This window comes from Camarhynchus parvulus, chromosome 1, assembly GCF_901933205.1.
Source record: "Camarhynchus parvulus chromosome 1, STF_HiC, whole genome shotgun sequence".
In the NCBI taxonomy this organism is placed as follows: Eukaryota; Metazoa; Chordata; class Aves; order Passeriformes; family Thraupidae; genus Camarhynchus; species Camarhynchus parvulus.
In genome coordinates, this window is record NC_044571.1 from 32,555,287 (window position 1) to 32,572,700 (window position 17,414).

Below are 17,414 nucleotides of genomic sequence, written 5' to 3' on the forward strand. Positions count from 1 at the left end.
ATATGCATCTGCATCCATGCATTCGTACAGTGCATGCAAACTTCTGCATGCATCCACCGAGACAGAGAGGCATACCGAAACACACTGCCTTGCGTTTGTCTATCTGTCCGTGCAAGCAGCCGCACCGATTACACGGATCTGCGCCTGTGTGTACATCGGGATGCCCTCGCTCCGATCACCCCGAGACCAGCACCCGACCCCTCTCCCTCCTTGTGAAGAGAGCACCTCCAGCCCCGGGCGCTGGGGGGGGGCTTTCGGCAAGTAATTGTGGGGTTTGGGCGTGAGGGGATCCCGTAAAACATCACGGGGATCCTTCCACCGGCCACCCTGTCCGGGGCATCGGGCTGATGATGTCGGGGAGAACTCCCGGCTGCCGAGTGACTGCGGCTGCCGGGTTCGCTGCTCCCCCTCTCTTGTGTGCGTGTGTGTGCGCCCGCTGGGGCGGGGGCAGGGTTCACTTCCCGGCTTCTCCAGTTGCCGGCGAGGCGGGAACCTGTTGGGCAGGGAGCGGGGACGAGGTGCTCTCCGATGCGGGGCGGTCCCCGGCAGCGCTCCGGTGCCGCGCTGCGGGGCTGGTTGCGGGGAGGCGCTCCGCGGGGGGGGGCAAGGTGCGCCCCTTCCCCCCGCCCCGGCCCGCCCCCTCCCGGCCCGGCCCGGCCCGGCCCGCCCCGCGGCTCCCGCGGCCCGGCGGGGCCCGGGCTGCTCGGCGCTGTGCACCGCCCGGGGGGCACGGCCGGCGCCAGCCCGGGCAGCGGGAGAGGCCGCGCCGCTGCTCTCGGCTACTGGCTGCCGGCTAAGGGGACGCGCCGCAGCTCCGCGCCCGCTGAACACCTGTCAGCCCGCGGAGCCTGATTTATACCTGGCCTCTCCGCTGGGGATTTCCCCCTCGTTCCACTTCTCCTGTTTTTTTTTTTTTTTTTTTTTTTTTCCTCTCGCCTCCCCCCTCCCTTCTCGGAGCGTTGTGGAAAAGAGTGTTTTCTTCAGGGTATTAAGCTGAGAATACAGAGGAGGACAGGCTCAGACCTTTACCTCACTGCCTCATTCTCCCTTCCATGTGAACCTTCTGCAACGTTTCCTTCATCCTGCCGCACCTCTCACCTGGCCAGCGCTGTCCGGACCATGTCCGCTAAGCTCCTGCCGGTTTTCTTCCTCCTCTCAGTGTTCCACGCTTGGTAAGTCTGCGCTCCCCTCGCCTCCCGTCCAGCCCCTCTCCTCTCTGCACCGGGGCTGGAGGGCTGAAGTCCCATTTGCCGGAGTTTGCACAATATTCGGCACCCAGGAAGAACAGTGGGCTCTCCCCACCTTCTTCCGCGTCGTGCCGGGGCTCTGTTCCCAAACACGGCTTATCCCGCTCCCATCCCGGGACCCGCCAGGCTCCGGGTGCTCCCGGGGCGGTGGCACCGCCGCCGTCCCTTCCCGGCCCTGCGTGGAGCCGGAGGTCGCCCGCGGGGGCCCTGTCCTGAGCCGGCCCGGCAGAAAGTTTCCCCCTCGGGCGGCTGCCGGCACCCGGTGGGACGGCGGCTGGAGCTGCCCGGGCTCCCCTCGTGGCCCCGGCTGCCCTGCACGCCACCCCCGGGGGATCCGCGGGCGGGGTCGGCGTGAGGGACGAGCCGCGGGGTGCGTGATCCCCTGGTCCCCTCCTCAGCGCCGGGAAGGGGGTCGGGTATCCACTCTTAGAGGCCAGAGGGGCACAGCCGGCAGCGTCAGCCCTGACCTCTCGGACTTCGGTCTTTTTGGTTGTCCGGGGCTGTCGTACACCTCACGAATAACCCAGGCAGAGGGTCAGCTCCGCTCCCCCCTGTAGGAACCACCACAAACCAGGCTACAGGCATGCTCAAAGGCCTTTCCCTGTCCTCCTTGGCGGCCTGCCCCACACCTGAGTGGTGTCTATCTCCTAAATCCCCTCAGGAACTAGAGGATGCTTCATGCCAGCCTCCACAGCAAGTGTGGGACACACCTATTGCAGGAAAGAAACCCTTTCTGACAACCTCTCAGAGTTTTCTAGGCTTCCTCCCCTGCAGTTTATGCATAGTCTCTTCTCTGTCTCCTTACAGAATCAAAACTGATGAAGAGTTGGGGAAAGGCATGTAGCCTTTCTTCCTTCCTAGTTTGAGACTGGCTTGTCATTGCCCTGTAGTTATTTCTCTGGAAAATAGGGATATGAGAGGAATTGCCAGTCACCTGTAGGGTTACAAAAGAAAAATGCAACCTCAAGTGCCTTGAAGGAGCACTATTGCCTTAACTATGTAGAGACAAGCAATGGAAGGGAAATAATAACTTCTTAAGGAAGAAAGCAAAAAAAGCTTGAAAAATATGCATCTAGTGTATTAGTCTGATCCACTGTGAAACCTCTTCCACCTCCAATCTTAATCTAGAAGATAGGTAGGGATTTAAATGGTTTGGAGGTACTTTCCAGGAAAGAAGCTGCTCGAGTGAGGAGATCTAAAAGGTCTGACAGTGCTTTGCTGGACTCTTGTTAGTGACTTGTTTTAAGGCAGCATCTCCCTGAAATAGGAATCATGATACTGCTTGAACTCAGTTCACATTTCCAGGTGCAGTCTGAGTGCCTGTGGTAAAGTTGTGGTGGCTGCAGCAGAAAAAGAAATATGATTTGTCCTTCTTTGCTATCAGCAAAACAGCACCACTGCAGAGCTTTAGTTCGCAAATATCAACCACGTATGTTTGCAGATGATGCCTCCTTTGAGAATGGTTCTGTAACAGCAGTATTAAAACACAGGGCTTATCATGAATCTGATGGAAAAAAAAAATCTCCCAAAATCCTCTTGATTTTTTCAGTGCTCATTGGGTGAATTAGAAAAAGAAAAAAAACCCTCAAGTTTTTAAAAAATACAGCCCAATAACAGAAAAGTAGTGGTTGTCTATTCAAAATTTTGTCCTAAGTTTTCTCTACTTTTACAGCTCAGTTATATGAGCTCTCTTCAGAAAATCTCCAGGGTCTAGGTTTAAAAATTATTTTTATACAGAAATTGTGCCTACAGCAATTGCAAATTGTGAGGTCATGTTAAGTGATTCGTGGTTAATCTTTAGGGGCATATTGGCTGTAAAGCAGTTTCAGTTTAAAGTTTCATTATGTTCTCAAATAGTGGTCTTTGAGCAACGTGAGGGTCGATGATGCTCTGTGATTAAATTTTTATATTTGTATCAGGTTTTTTTATGTTCACATAGAGCATTTATCAAGTCTTCTGGACATCTGAGGTATTTTAAAATACACTGGTGTCATTATGGAGAAAAGGAGAGGGAGAGAAAGAAAGTTGCACAGATGTGTGTAGCACATCCCATGAACAAACAAGGCTTGTTCCTCTCATTCTTCACTGCTTTGCACCTCACATAATTATTAACATTTATGTAAAAAAGTTGCAAAATTGTATCATATCTCCTGGGCAATTGCAGGTTGAAAGAACACACGATTACTTCCATAGGTTCCACCACTGAGGTTATCTTTTCTCCTAATAACTTCTTCTCAGTCTGTCATAGATTTTCTCCAGTGAGAGGTATCAAACAGATTTGGTTTCTAAGGTACCAAAAGATACATCTGATGAAGATATCATCTTCAAATCAACATTTTAAAGTCCGTGCACAAAAAGCTGCACAAATGAAATTAGTCTTGTGTGAAAATGGCTCTTGTTGTGATTTCTGGCCAAACTGTAGTTTCATCACATTTGCATTAATATAGCCTTAAAATAAACATAATCCACTTATAAATGAATAAAGTTGCAACTCTTGGTGTAGTACTGTTTTTTAAAAAAGTTACTAAAGCTGCAGGGAAATTCAGATTAATTTATTCAATGTGTTTGTGTGCTTGTGATAATCCATCTCAAATTCAAGGAATGAGCTCTTAATTCTAAGCCTTGTAATACATTAAACTCTGAAATTAATGCACTGAGAATATAATAATTTATTAATAGGATAAAATGATCAGGAAGCATTAACAGATCTGAATTTTTAATACTCTTATTAGGCTTTGTGCAAGAGATGAATCAGTTGTCTTGATGTATTAATAAAGTAATACTGCAGATGTTCGCTCTTTGTAAAAGTATATTGTAAACTAGTCAGAATAGGTTCATTAAAATACAGGATATAAAATACTACTCTGATAGCTGTATTATCTTTTAGAGTATAACTTTTTGAAGACACTTCCAGAAGACAATTTCTAAACAATTTGCAATCATGACCCATCCACAGATACTCAACAATTGTTAATGGGAAAATCCTGTTGCACCTGTTGCATCCTGTTGCATCCTCTTGCATCCTATTTTAGTAATGTAAAATAATACCTGTTTGTTTCATTTGTTTTGCAGTTCTAGAACGGTTGAAGACGATGAATATGAAGATGGAACAACTAACCAAAGTTGGGTTTTAGCTCCAAAAACCCAAGATACAGATGTGACTCTCATACTAAACAAGCTGCTGAGAGAGTATGACAAAAAGCTGCGGCCAGATATTGGAAGTAAGTACTTCTTTCTGCACAAGTGAGGAAAAGCTTGTCTGGGTGCAGAGTAGATATTTTACTATATTCTGGAAGTGTGCACAAATATCTGGGGAAGGGTAGATTAAGTTTTTTTGGCTGAAGTTGATTTCCAAGTAAGTATTTTAAAAATGCTAATTCTCACAAGGAAATCTGATGGTAGCTTGGGGTCCTAAAATTTTGTTGGTTTGTGCAGAGTTTGTGTAAGGATATGGAAGGGCTAGTCCCTAAGTATTCAGCACGTCTTTGGCAGAGGAACACACCTCTTTTGTCATCCAGTCCATGCTGAAAATCTCACACTCTGAGAAGCAAACAAAACCTCAGCATATTAAAACATAAAGTAGGACACAGCAAGAGAAGAATGCGCACCTGTTCTCTTCAAAATATGATCCTGAAAGTTATGTTCCTTAATGCAGAGAATAAGGCACTGGGATTTGCCCGTGTACAGGGCAACTCCAGAGGTGATCTTCCACAAACCAGCAGACATCTCCAAAAGAAGTCTTACAGAGTCAAAGTGTCTCATGGTCAGTGCTGCTACACATAAGTATAAAATTTAAATAAGAGCCTGTAGGTACCTGCATATAACCATCTTGGGCTATTATATTGTTTTAACTTGTATAATGAGGTTTCAAACTAGTTGTGGGTTTTTTTGTTTGGTTTTTTTGTTTGGGTTTTTTTTTTGATGGGGTGGTTTTTTGTTTGTTGGGTTTTTTAAAAGCCATCTATATGTATTCATCATTACAATTATGAGTGTTTCATAGCTACGCAATAATGCAACAGTTGCAGAAAAACAAAGACTATCCTGTGGTATTAAAAAGAGGATCTGTTTAGTTCTTTTTTATAGCTATTACTTTGATTTTCCATAGTATTTACAAAGATCATATTTGATACGTGTGTGTGTTTTTATCCCGAAGGGACATTTGTCTCTGTCTACTTAGTTTGTCATGCTGGATTTAGCTATCGTTAATATCTGATGGAGAGATGCTTTAACACACTTTCCCACCCATATCAACATCTGGAAGACAGTCTCTGACAAATTTTTTTATTTATTTTGTACACTGTGTCCTCAGATCACTGACTTAAGGCAGAGTGAATTACATTATGCTTATGTGGGGCAAAGTAATCACTCAAAGTCCCCATATCAGTTACCATAAATGAGCAGAGGTCAGACATATCTTACAGCACTGGGAAGTCATTGTTACCAAAATAATTTCTTTTGTGTCTCCACAACATTTTGTAAATCCTGTTTTAGAGAAAGGAGTCAAATTACACAGCTCTTCATATATCAAACAGATTTTATAGTTCTCAACTACATCTGTTTCTATCAAGTATCTTGGTCCTAGGCCATTTTTTGTCTTTGATAGCAATCTGGCTATTACAGAACCTGTGCGGAGTGTTGTTCAAATGCTACAGAAGTCAGTTCATCTGTGCTTCCTCCCCTGGTCCCTCTTTGCACCTCTCCTACCTTTGATGCAGATAAATAACATTGCCCTTTTGAAGTTGTGGAGCTGTCGCATTTGGCAAGGAGAACACAAGGGGAATGCTAGAGAATCAGGCGTTACAGATAACTTCCCCGAATTGCTGGCTCCTGCCTCACACACAAGCACATCTTCCTTTCCATCTGGGAGCCGGTTATCCTCCTAACAAGGTGGCTGACATGTCCTAGCAACAGAATTGTCTTGCTGCCCTGAAGATCTCAGTATTAATACAAATACTTTAAAGCATAATACATACCAGCTAGAGCACCAGGAAGAAAAGGTAGTGTGCCAGGTAACATAGACCATACAATAAGAAAATGCATGTTTTGGAAATTAGAGGAAGCATGGAGTGAACCAGTAGAAGAAGCGAGAAGTGATTCTCAGATTCAAGAAGTTGTTCAGCCAATACTGAGGGTTAAATCCAGGACTCGTATACAGTCACCTACTCACTAGGGCCTTTACATTAGCATAGTACTGCTGGGAAGTAAATTGCCTGACCCACAGGACAGGGATACTCACCATTTCATGTTGCACTGCTCTTCACTCAGTTTTTCAATCCTTTATTGCAAATCCACTATTTCTAAACAGTGTGTAGCTTTAGCTATCATCCTGAGGAAATGATCTTTGTTCTGAATGCAGTCATAAGGGCTTAGGAAATACTTTGCACTTTCTAAAGGTAGGATTGCCAATTTCAGATCGCTTGGGAAGACACTTCTGCAGCCAAAAAAGGAGAAGGAGAGAAGGAGAAGACTGTGGTGAATAAAATATATCAAAGTGCATGCTGGCACAGGCAGTGACTTCTCTGTGGTTTTCATTCTTCTCAGGGCAACTGATATTTTGGCTAGCTCAAAATAGAATCCTGCCTGGTTACAGGCATATTCTGAGTTCCCTTTTGCTGTGCTATGGGCACTGGCATTGTCAGCAATCTCATCTCCTCCAGGCCAGCAGTACAGCCATCAGTGAGGGCACTGTGAACACTTAGCTACCCTCTTTCCTTCTGTCACCCAAGCACATTTAAACCACTGTGAAGAGTGTGTGGGTCACTGCTTGCATGCAAGACTAGGACTTTTTTTTTTTTCCTCATCCTGGCCTATACTTGGCCTCAGCTTCTACAGAAGTGACTGTTGCTCAGATCATAGGCATAAACTACACTCAGCATTTCAGGCATCACCTGCAAGGTTCCAAGCCAGGATTTTTAATGAGTGGATTGAACAAACTAGATATTAGGCAAAACAGCTAACCTGTGAAGGATATTAGCAAAGTGTTATCTTAACAGGACCTGTCTCGCTCAAAGGAGATTTCCTTTGATCTTTGGAAACAAAGCAGTGTTCTACCAGCAGGGGAATGCCTGACTGCATCCCCTGTGGCCACACATTTGGCAGATTTCTTGTCTCCATGAATATCATGGCTTTTGAGGGTTTTTATTTTACTGGTGGTATCTGGAAAGTTTCTATTATACCACAAAAAATATAGGCCTTTTTGAACTGGAAAAAAAAAAGGAAGAAAGCACTTTATACTGAAGAGCTAATAACAGTGTACTGATTAGATCAAAAAGAAAAGTGTTTTATGATGTAAAGCATCTATTCATCTATTTTTTTACCAGGTACAATTATAGATGTGAGATACTCAGGTCTTTTGCATGGTATGAAAGGCACCAATCCTAGAAAAAAACTACCTAATTCCGAACTATGAAGGTCTTAACATCTCTTCCATAGGCAGGTATTCTGTGTTTTGTTTCAAAGTGCTTTGAAGAAAAGACCTGTTTAATGAATATGCGTCACTTTCTACGGTGCAGGTGCGGTAAGACTTGCTACTCTGCAAGTGTACTTTTTTCCTCCCATGTCACATTGATACAAATCCTGAAATTTAGTAGGACCAGGTTCTGGCCCTGAAATTTTACTTCCTCTTTATTAATAAAATGAAAGAGAAATATTAGGCAAACCAACAGGGCACAGAACAGAATGATGATAATTAGAGCTGAAAATATTTCAGTTTAATTTAGATTCTAGAAATAAACCAGATTTTTGTAATTGATCTTTTTTTTCCTTTGATTGACAGGCCTAAAATTTAAATTACAAGAAAAAAACCCCACCACACAAACAAACAAAAACAAACAAAAGAAAACCCAACAATGAAGCAAATCACAGTTTCCTTCAAAGTCATTTTACTTTAATGAAATCTTCCCTCTCACCTTCCTTTGTGGACAGCTTAGACCACAACAAAGTTATGGAAAAGAACAGCTACCTTCATAACCCTACATGGTTTCAAGCTTAACTTCATATGGAATATAATTTACCTTAAACAGAAAATTTTTAACTAAGTGGAAAGTTTTCTAGTCACATTTCCTGAGTGAGCTTATGTGTGGAAACTAATATGTAGTCTTTTTCTTTAATTGTGAAAGTTACCAATCGAAAAGTTAGTATGTGGGAGTCTTCTGAAATGTGCCATTAGTAGTGGGAGGGAAAATGTCTCACCCTGGATTAGTCTTTGAATAGCAGAGTAGTAAAGGCAATTTGTATTTCATGTTTACATCTTCTCTTTCTAAGATGTATCCTTACATTAGGGAAGCCTCTGAATTGCGTATGTTGAAGAAAACTTTACCAATCTGTGTTCTGAGACATTTTCAACAAACACCAATTTTGCTTTTAATCCCTCCCCTCCCTCCCTCCCTCCCTCCCCTTCCTTCCTTCCTTCCTTCCTTCTCTCCTTCCTTCCTTCTTTCCTGGTTTCCTCTTGGATCCTCTAAAAGTATTTGATCTTTGCAGCCTCTGGCAGTCATCTGTATTTATTTTTTATTTATAAGCCCAAATAAATTCACTTTGGAATATGAAGTGAATATGCCTCCTCCAGTTCTAGCTGTCTTGAGAGTCATGCTGGTTTTCTTTACTCCTCCAGTATCTTTATAACCATTAGCCGTATTTCTGAAGATGAGAGCAGTCTCAGATACTGCTGTGCAGCTCTCACTACCCCGAGTAGGTTTGTACAAGCAGAGCTGGTACAAATAGATGGGCTCATTTGAATCAGCAAACACAGAAGACTGAGCTCTGTCTGATGTGCTTCGCTGTTTGGGAGCATTAGCAGCAGTCCTCTTTTAAAGCAGTTAAAAGTTTTCTTTGCAACTAATTTAACCAGTTTCTCAGTGTGTGCAAGGAGAAATCTGTTGGTTGAGAGGAAACAACTCTGTTGGTTTTTAAAGAACATGTCCTTTTCCAGGCACAATCTTATTGAAAATCTTGAGTTCTGAAGCAGTATCACAATCTTTGTCCTGTCTGACCTGCTTTCTTCCCATGTTGCACAGAAATGAACCCTGAAGAGCGCCACAGGCGATTACCACAGAGGCTGTCAGGTTATTTTTGCTAGCTGCTGATTGCCACACCTGATGCTCTTTAAATGAGCTCCAGCTAGGTTTCCCCATATGTGGTGACAGAGTGCTGCATATTGCCTGACAGATCAAAATATTTTCCAGATCATAGTGCAGAGAAAGCTGTGAAGTGTCATGCAAGGTCAAATTACTATTTTCTGCTGTAAGTCCTTTTTGGTGCTGGCCTACAATACAATGTTAGGCATCTTATAAAGTAGTGAGAGAGACATTCATTGCTTCAGGATTGATCATAGAGAGTTGTACCTGGAAAGCCAACTTGTGTGTAAAGGTAGAGCGCATGGGAAGGAGAGATGGGGTAAATTCTGTTTGTATTATGGCAGCACTCAGGAGGGGAAAGCCAGAGTCCTGGATCCAACTTCTGTAGTACTGGGCACTGCAGAAGATTGTAGAGTTTAGTCTATTTTAGATCTATATGGAAGAATAAACTTGAATAACCTGTTGTTGAGGACACAGAGTGCTGTGGCTAAGACCTAGTAGGAAACAGGGCTGAATATAGTGAGGAATGCATTGATTGTTCTCTCTGATACTTCTCTTTTTGTTCTTTTTTAGTGGGGTAGAAGTGGATTGTCTTCCTTTCAGAGACTTTTGTTCTGATTTAGCCATCTAACTAGAAATCCTCAAGAAGAGGAATGTTCCTGAGGAAAGGATTACTGTTAAATGAAGATGAGAATGATCTCTGTTCTGGGTGGGATGATATAAGGGATTTCTTCTGATACTGCTGGAGTTGTAATTCTCTACCATTTTCAGGAACTGATGCTTTCTTTTGCAGTGTTGGCCATGAACATTTCTAGAATATCAATAGCAAAGTTAGCAAATTAGGGGTAAGCTACTCTATAAAACACTCCAAATACCCATTTCAGGCTTTTGTGATACATGTTTGAGTTTTGAAAGATAACATAAACAAATAATCTTAGTTTGATGCTGGTCCAGTGCATTAAACATAGGCTCTTTCAAAATCCTGCATGGGAACAACTCTGATTAGGACTGGATCTTGACAGTGAGCTTTCTTCATGCCTGAATTCTGCTTTTCTGATCGCTTAACCATGGACTGAGTACAGGGAAATTTTTACCTTGGCTTTCTGACCTGCTTTGGTTCACAGCTTTTCAACCCTCAGGGGAAACATCCTACTTTTTATTCATCCTTTTCTCAGGTAAAATTTTAATGTGCCATGCTGAAATTGTAAGTAGAGAAATTTTAGTCCAATGCATTGAGCCTGAAGCCCTACAAGTCAATGTTTGTGCTTAAAACTCTCCAAAGATCCCCAGTTAATATTGTTTTTTAGATCACCTGATTTAAATCAAATGCTGGAAAGCAACACTTTAATTTCAAGCTTACTGTACTTCACTATATAGAAATATTTTAGTATTCAAACTCTGAATACTAAAATATTATTTTTTCTGAATTTACCCCATAATTTGCTGCCAATAATTTACCCCTGCTAATGCAGTTTTTTGTCTATATAAAATGCTCCTTCTCTCATTTCTAAGAAGCCACTTGTATCTTTGCAATGCTTATGTCTTGTGTGTAATCTCTGAGGTTGTAAAAAAGTACTACTTTTGTGTTTTACCAAATTACTAAACAGCAAGCTCCCTTAAAATACAGCCTTATCTTTGTGAATGTGAATAATTATTTTACACAGATGACTTCTATTTAGTGTTTTATTTCCTGACAGTGACTATTTGCTGAAATGGATTGATGCATACACAGATGGAATATTTTTCTTGAATAGCATTGTAGGTAGGAAAGTTTGGTTGACAGTTAATGTTTGCCTCACTCTTAGTCTTAACTGTCACACACAAAACTAAATGTAGAAGATGCTAGCTCTTACTCTCTCTTCTTTTCTATAGCTTCACTATCATGTTTTTTAATCTGAGGGAATCATGGGAGTATAGCGTACAAACTTTCTGGATGCCATGAATTGAAAGTTAGGTAAGAGTCAGGGAAAGTTTTTACATGAGAAAATTCTTTTCTTCTTAGCCCTTCCCTCTCTGATTACCTAGACTATGCTGTCATTAAAGAGGTTTCTTCGAATGTATTTGTAAACTGCAAGGATATTCAGTGTTAGTGGCACAAACTAATTGTTCTATCATCTTTAAACAGTGACATATTATCTTGTGCACATATTATTTTAAATATTGTTGCTCCTTTTTACATTTGTATAGTTTTCTCATGGCTGTTATTGCTCATCCAGACCCTGGTTGCTACCTTGCTAGACTTTGCAGGAACAAATTCTGTTATTGTTCAGTCTTAGGATATCACACCAGAATTCTCCTCTCTGATGATTATAAGTAAAACTAAAATTAAAACTGTAGGGATTGATTGAAAAACAAGCCTAACCATTAAGATCTACAGTTTTCATTCCACAACATAATACTTGAAAAATTACAGCTTGTGCATTAGGGAATGGTAAATGAAGGATGAAAGTGCTGAAGGTTGATTGATAGTTATGGTGGGAAATGAAGAATAAAAGTGATTTGTAGTTAATTGAGGGAGTCCGTTTATGTGCACACTGTCATTCACACTCCTGGACAAAATGACAACCAAACCTAGCATGTAAAAAAATACTGTTTTCAGAGGACTGTGCTCTCATCCTGGTATTGCTTTAATCCAAACTTTCTTTTTTTTTTTTTTATTTTTATTTGCAGTTCCGTTTTGGTAGTTTGAACCTAAAACATATGGGTGTCATTTCTGTCAGTTTCTTTGTCTGTAGCAAGTGGAGGACTTTGACATCTGTTTTCAAGCCCATTCTCTTCCATGCAGGAAGAATGAGGATTTTTAATTTTCCTCACTGATAGATTCGTAGCATTGTAGAATAGAATCACTGAATAATTTAGGTTGGAAAAGATTCTTATTTGAGTCCAACCCTTAACCTAACACTGCCAAATCCAACCCTAGACCATGTCCTTAAGTGCCACATCCACTCATCTTTTAGATACCTCCAGTGATGGTGGCTTAACACTTCCTGGTACCAGGTTTTTCTTCAAATGTGGTGATTTGTTGTAAAATGGAGATGTGTTAGCTGACAGTATTTAGTCTTGAGAAGTGACTTGTTGGCATAGCAGTTCGTTTTATAGGAACAGCTAGGCAAATAGATGTTGCCTATAAGGTAATGTAGGAAAATTGGAATAGTCATCATCACTAATGCAAAGTAAAAATTAACACTATAATCACTACTGTTACAGTTACCAATAACTGTGTAATGATTTATTACAGCTTTGTCCTAATTTAAAAATAGCAATTTATGTGGTAATGAGAGAATGTAAAATATCATTATAGAGCAATATAAAAAAATATCTCATTACTGCAGAGCCAATCTCGTTAGTCATTTGCGTTCAGAAGTCTTGTGAAATTTGGGCAGAACTCAAGTGGCCCTGTAGTTCTTGAACAGAGATCATACTGTGATTTTTATGTAGTTATGTGCCTTCTAAAAATCTGGTTCTTGTTGCTTTGCTTCTATAAATGTGTATTTACATTTTTTAATGTACAAAATTTTTTGTCACTGATGTGTTGGGTAAAACCAGAATAAACCTGGGTGTTGGTTGAACATTGTAAGAAAGGTTAACTCTCAACAAAAAATAATTTTATTTTAAAATTTATGACAACTCAGTAAGACATACTCCATTTAATTGAACTTGTAAAAAATATTTCTCAATATTAAAATTCTAAAAATATTTCTAAATATTTATGATTTATGCAGGAACATTAGTGCTATTTGGACAGACTTCAAATGTGGAGGAAGCTTTCTGTAGGAAGAAAAGTAGTTTCATTCATGAAATAAGCATCAGTTCTGAATAGTGGAGATCTATCAAAAATTAAGAGATATTTTAAAAGGACAGGATAATTCAGAGTAGTAAATAAGCTTAATAAAATGACAGGAACTTTTTGCAGCATTTTTCCCCTACATGACATGAAATTGTACAACATTCCCTCTTTTGGTTTACTAAAGAGTCTTTTAAAATTCTCCTAATTTATCTGTTGAGGTTTTTTATGCACATGATCAACTCACATATGTCATACTGTAATGTCTGTATGGATTTTAATGAGATTCAAGCTCAGGTTCTGGTTTTTTCCACCAGTGTAAATCCACAATGCAGGACCAGAAGAATCCTATAGTTGTCCTAGATGTGTTTTGAACTGTCAGGTTTTTTTTAAGTTTGTAAGCTCTACTTGTTGGTAGTGTCTTTGCAATGTGATAGTTACTAAGCTGACTGGAATATAAGCACTGTCTGTCTCAAAGCCAGGGCATTTGGATCAGATTACCTTAATTTTGTTTAAAAACATTTTGTTTGGCTTTATAAATCCCCATCTCAATTAAAACCAGCATATTTGAAGATTAAATGACTGTGATAAGCAGCTAGGTTACCTTAGGTAGCACTGAGTAGCAGTGTAACACTGCAATTACTGAGATGTGCTTACACTGTCTTTTAGGGAAAGTTACTGCCATATATTAAATAGCATTTCAGAGAACTTTGAGGAGGCTGGTACGTTTGTTGACAACCTTTCATTGCTCTCTTGCATGTTGTATACACATGGTTCTGCCAGTATTTTTTCTAAATTTTTGAGAGCTCTTCAGGGCTGTCTTGGGTTTAGGCCAATAACAAAACAGTACTGTAGCTGAGTATCTGTATTTAATCTTATTGTCAGCTTTTAGTGAGGTATTAACACTTCCATTGTTCTGTCAACAACACTGTGAACACTCTTCTAGTGCAAGAAAAAAATCTCCATCTGCAGCTCAACAATTCCATGTGTGGCTTGAATTCCTTCCTGAACTGAGCATTCACAAATGAATGCAATACACAGAAAAACTGAGCAGGCATTGAAATTACAGAATCACAGAGTGGTTGGAAGGGAGCACAGTGGCTCATCTGGTCCAGCCTTCCTGATAGTGTAGCTATTTCATATTTCCATGAAACTCAGTTTTATTTTTAAGAGCATTGTAGAGAGAGTTCTTTCTCATAGGACATGATAACATTAAGACTCAGTTATTTCCTTTTTCATAATATATTTTGGAGGAAATAATCTTAAAACGTTGCTACATTTTGGTTGGTATTTGAATTAAAAACTTATGATAATGAATGTAAAATTTATACCTGAAAATCCCTTGTTTGTTTGTATGTGTTTATATCTGTGAAAGACCACAGGCAACAAGAACTATGCTCTTCTGTCTTTTCTTTTAAAACCTGAACAAACATTTATCATACAATCAAATTGCAATTGTATTTTTTACCCCTGCCAAGGAAAATGAAAAAAAATTCAAATTAACTTTCAATTAAAAAAAAAAATTGAACAGATATAATAGCTTACCTGTAATTTTTTATTGTTTATTTTCAATTTGAATTTCACTGGAAATGTCTGATAGAAGAAGTCACCCTTGTTTAGTGTTCTGTTTCAAGGTTAGACCTTTACTGTGAGTAAGATCAAATTCTCTTTAGCATTAATACACAGTGCTTAATATTTTTTTTTTTTTTTTTTGCAACATAAGAGAATTTGGTCCAGTACATTCAGGAAAAATTATCACCTCATATTCTATTTATATACTTAACTGCAGTGATTAAACAGGTTAAAAAACCAGATTTCAAGCACTGTGTTCTGATCCTGAATTTCGTTCCTGATCCTGCCAAGATTCAGTTGCATGCCAGTCTACATCCTTAAGTCTAGTGCCATTAATGTTCACCAGAACTCCTTAGCTTTGAACTTCCAGGTAGACATGTGCATAAACCCTATAAAGCTTAGAGCTCTTTATTCCATGAATGCTGTTCTGGTGGAAGAGCTAGCTGTAGTTTCTTGCTGTTACCAATTCCTGTGTAATGACATTTATTACTGCATTTTGAGGCAACTCATTACCAGAAGCTGCTAGACTCCTATTTAGTTATTAGCTGGGTACAATTAGAATTCCTTTAATCAGCTGAGCTTGTTCAGCTGAATTCACATTTTCTTTTGCTGAAGGGGAGATCTGAGTTCCTCAGCCAGTACTTCAGACACTTTGAAACCATGACCTTAAATAATCCTGGATGTTCTGACCATACACAGTCAAGAAGTATGTGTTACTTAATTGTAATTGTAAAAATAAATTAGAGAGAATGGTTATTGTCTTTAACCACTATTTATACCCAGTTTAGTGTCTGTGTTTTGCGACAGGAGATATAGCCTTCCTAATGATATGTACATACCAAAGTCTTACAGGACAGGCCAGCATGCAAATTCTTTTTTTCATAACCATCTAAATTTCCAAGTACTTTAAAACTACTTGACACCTCTTTGATAGTCTGAAGTTTGGGGGATGCACGCAAAAAATATTCATCTTTACATGTGAAGATTCCTGTCTGTCTATCAGATGGCTTTAGACCAATTGATTGATTGTTACCAGAGATAAGCTTCCATCAGAACCTTGGTATTTAGCTGTTCCTCACTTCTCTGCTCAGTAGCTTCCTAGAGGAAAGCTTTCTGAATTTTGCGTGGCTGATACGCCAGCACTTCCTCATTGTAGGAGGCTTGGGGGTTAGTGAAAAAAGTCCAAGTCCAACATAGTTCCCAAACTTCAGTGGTTTGAATACTCTCTGGAGATTTTTGAAAATAATGTAGAGGAGAAGGTACTTCTATGGGAAAAAAAAGATGTCCAACAGAAACTGCTGGCTTACTAGGGGCAAGTTTGCATCAATTCTCACTATGCAGGTTAAAACAGCATTTATTCTTTATACTTAGTTTTGAGTCAGCTAACTCTGGAGAAAGGAAACCACTAATTTAGATTTCAGTTTAGAGCTTAATGTTTTCTTCCAGCCGGTGGGACTACAATAATGGCAGTACAAGTAAAAAAAAAACCCAATGCTTCTTTCGGTGTAAGAGTGGCATTATTTGAGAGTTAGATTATGTCACCAATAAGAGCTCAGTAATGTCCAGCAGCTACACTGACACCAAAGATGCTGAAAGAAAGAGAAATCCTAGTGGCCTCAGCAAAAGAAAGGAATACAGAGCTTGTCTTGGCTTATAAAGTCCTTGAAGTCTGAAAACTTCAGGAAGATCTGATGGGAAATGTGCATTGGCTAAACCAAATCAAATTCAAAAGGCTCTGAATGAAAGAGTGCAAAGGCAATGTGGTCTGAAGGGAATGAATCTGAATTGAAAGAAGAGTTGCTTAGGTTTAGCTAATCAGATTTCATAGAGATTTTACTCAAAGTTAGGATGATTTCAGGGCTGATGCGATGCAGTAATCTGGAAAGATTTTTTTGATCTGGAACAAACAGGCTAAAGAACCTGAATGTTGAGGTAAAGGGAAAAAGTAATATGCTACATTATTTCTACTTTCATGTCAGGCATCTTAGGTTTGAGCTTTACTTTGAGCTATCATGCCTAGCACTGAAAGTTTCTTAACAAATTGCTGCTGACAAATTGGAATCATGATGATGAAGTGGTACAGGTTTTAATTTATGGCAATTATTTTTGTTGGGTAGGAGGAATAGAACCATGTTTTCCTAAAAATACATTATCTATATTTCTCAGCAGTTGTACCTGAAAAAAGGAACTTGTACTTATTGGGGGAAAAAGTATTTAAAGTGATTATTTACGTTGTCTGCAAAATAATATTAATTTTTTTTCTCCACAGTAAAACCGACAGTTATTGATGTTGACATTTATGTTAACAGCATTGGTCCTGTATCATCAATAAATATGGTAAGTGACTTACTTACAAAGATTTTTATCTGGATTGCTGATCTTGGCATCAATACTAACTTTTGAAAAAGACACTAAATACCACAGTGATAAGTTGTTTGATTCTGATTTACTCCTGTTTTCAGCTATAATTCTGGTTTTTATGTCTCATCAAGAGAACAAACGTGTAAGCAATATTATGTTCTGTGTTGTCTATTGAAAAATGTTGGTAGATTTTCAGGGATGAAATAGCCATCTTAGGAAAAAAAAAGTTTGAAGTTAAGTAATTTTCAAGAAAACTCTTGAGATGTTGTTTCAAGATGCAATCAAATATACAGCTTAATAATGTGGAGTTAATGAAAGTCATCAGATAATAACAGCATATTTATTTGGAATTCATCATCTCTTCAGTGGTTGCTT

The 17,414-nt window shown here is 39.9% G+C and overlaps 1 protein-coding gene across 1 annotated transcript; it reads left to right on the plus strand.

The window, feature by feature from the left end:
• Positions 1-977: 977 nt before the first annotated feature.
• On the plus strand, positions 978-17,122 carry LOC115903090 (gamma-aminobutyric acid receptor subunit gamma-3-like). Its single transcript, XM_030947289.1, has 3 exons — positions 978-1,172; positions 4,320-4,468; positions 16,948-17,122. Exons 1-3 carry the CDS (start codon positions 1,120-1,122, stop codon positions 17,079-17,081), a joined length of 336 nt encoding a protein of 111 aa, XP_030803149.1. The 5' UTR covers positions 978-1,119; the 3' UTR covers positions 17,082-17,122.
• Positions 17,123-17,414: the final 292 nt, after the last annotated feature.

Excerpts from the sequence above, each read along its gene's own strand:
- LOC115903090 (XM_030947289.1), top strand. The coding sequence starts at position 1,120 with ATGTCCGCTAAGCTCCTGCCGGTTTTCTTCCTCCTCTCAGTGTTCCAC. Across the intron at positions 1,173-4,319 it reads CTCTCAGTGTTCCACGCTTG|TTCTAGAACGGTTGAAGACG; the intron begins GTAAGTCTGCGC and ends TTTGTTTTGCAG. Across the intron at positions 4,469-16,947 it reads GCTGCGGCCAGATATTGGAA|TAAAACCGACAGTTATTGAT; the intron begins GTAAGTACTTCT and ends TTTTCTCCACAG.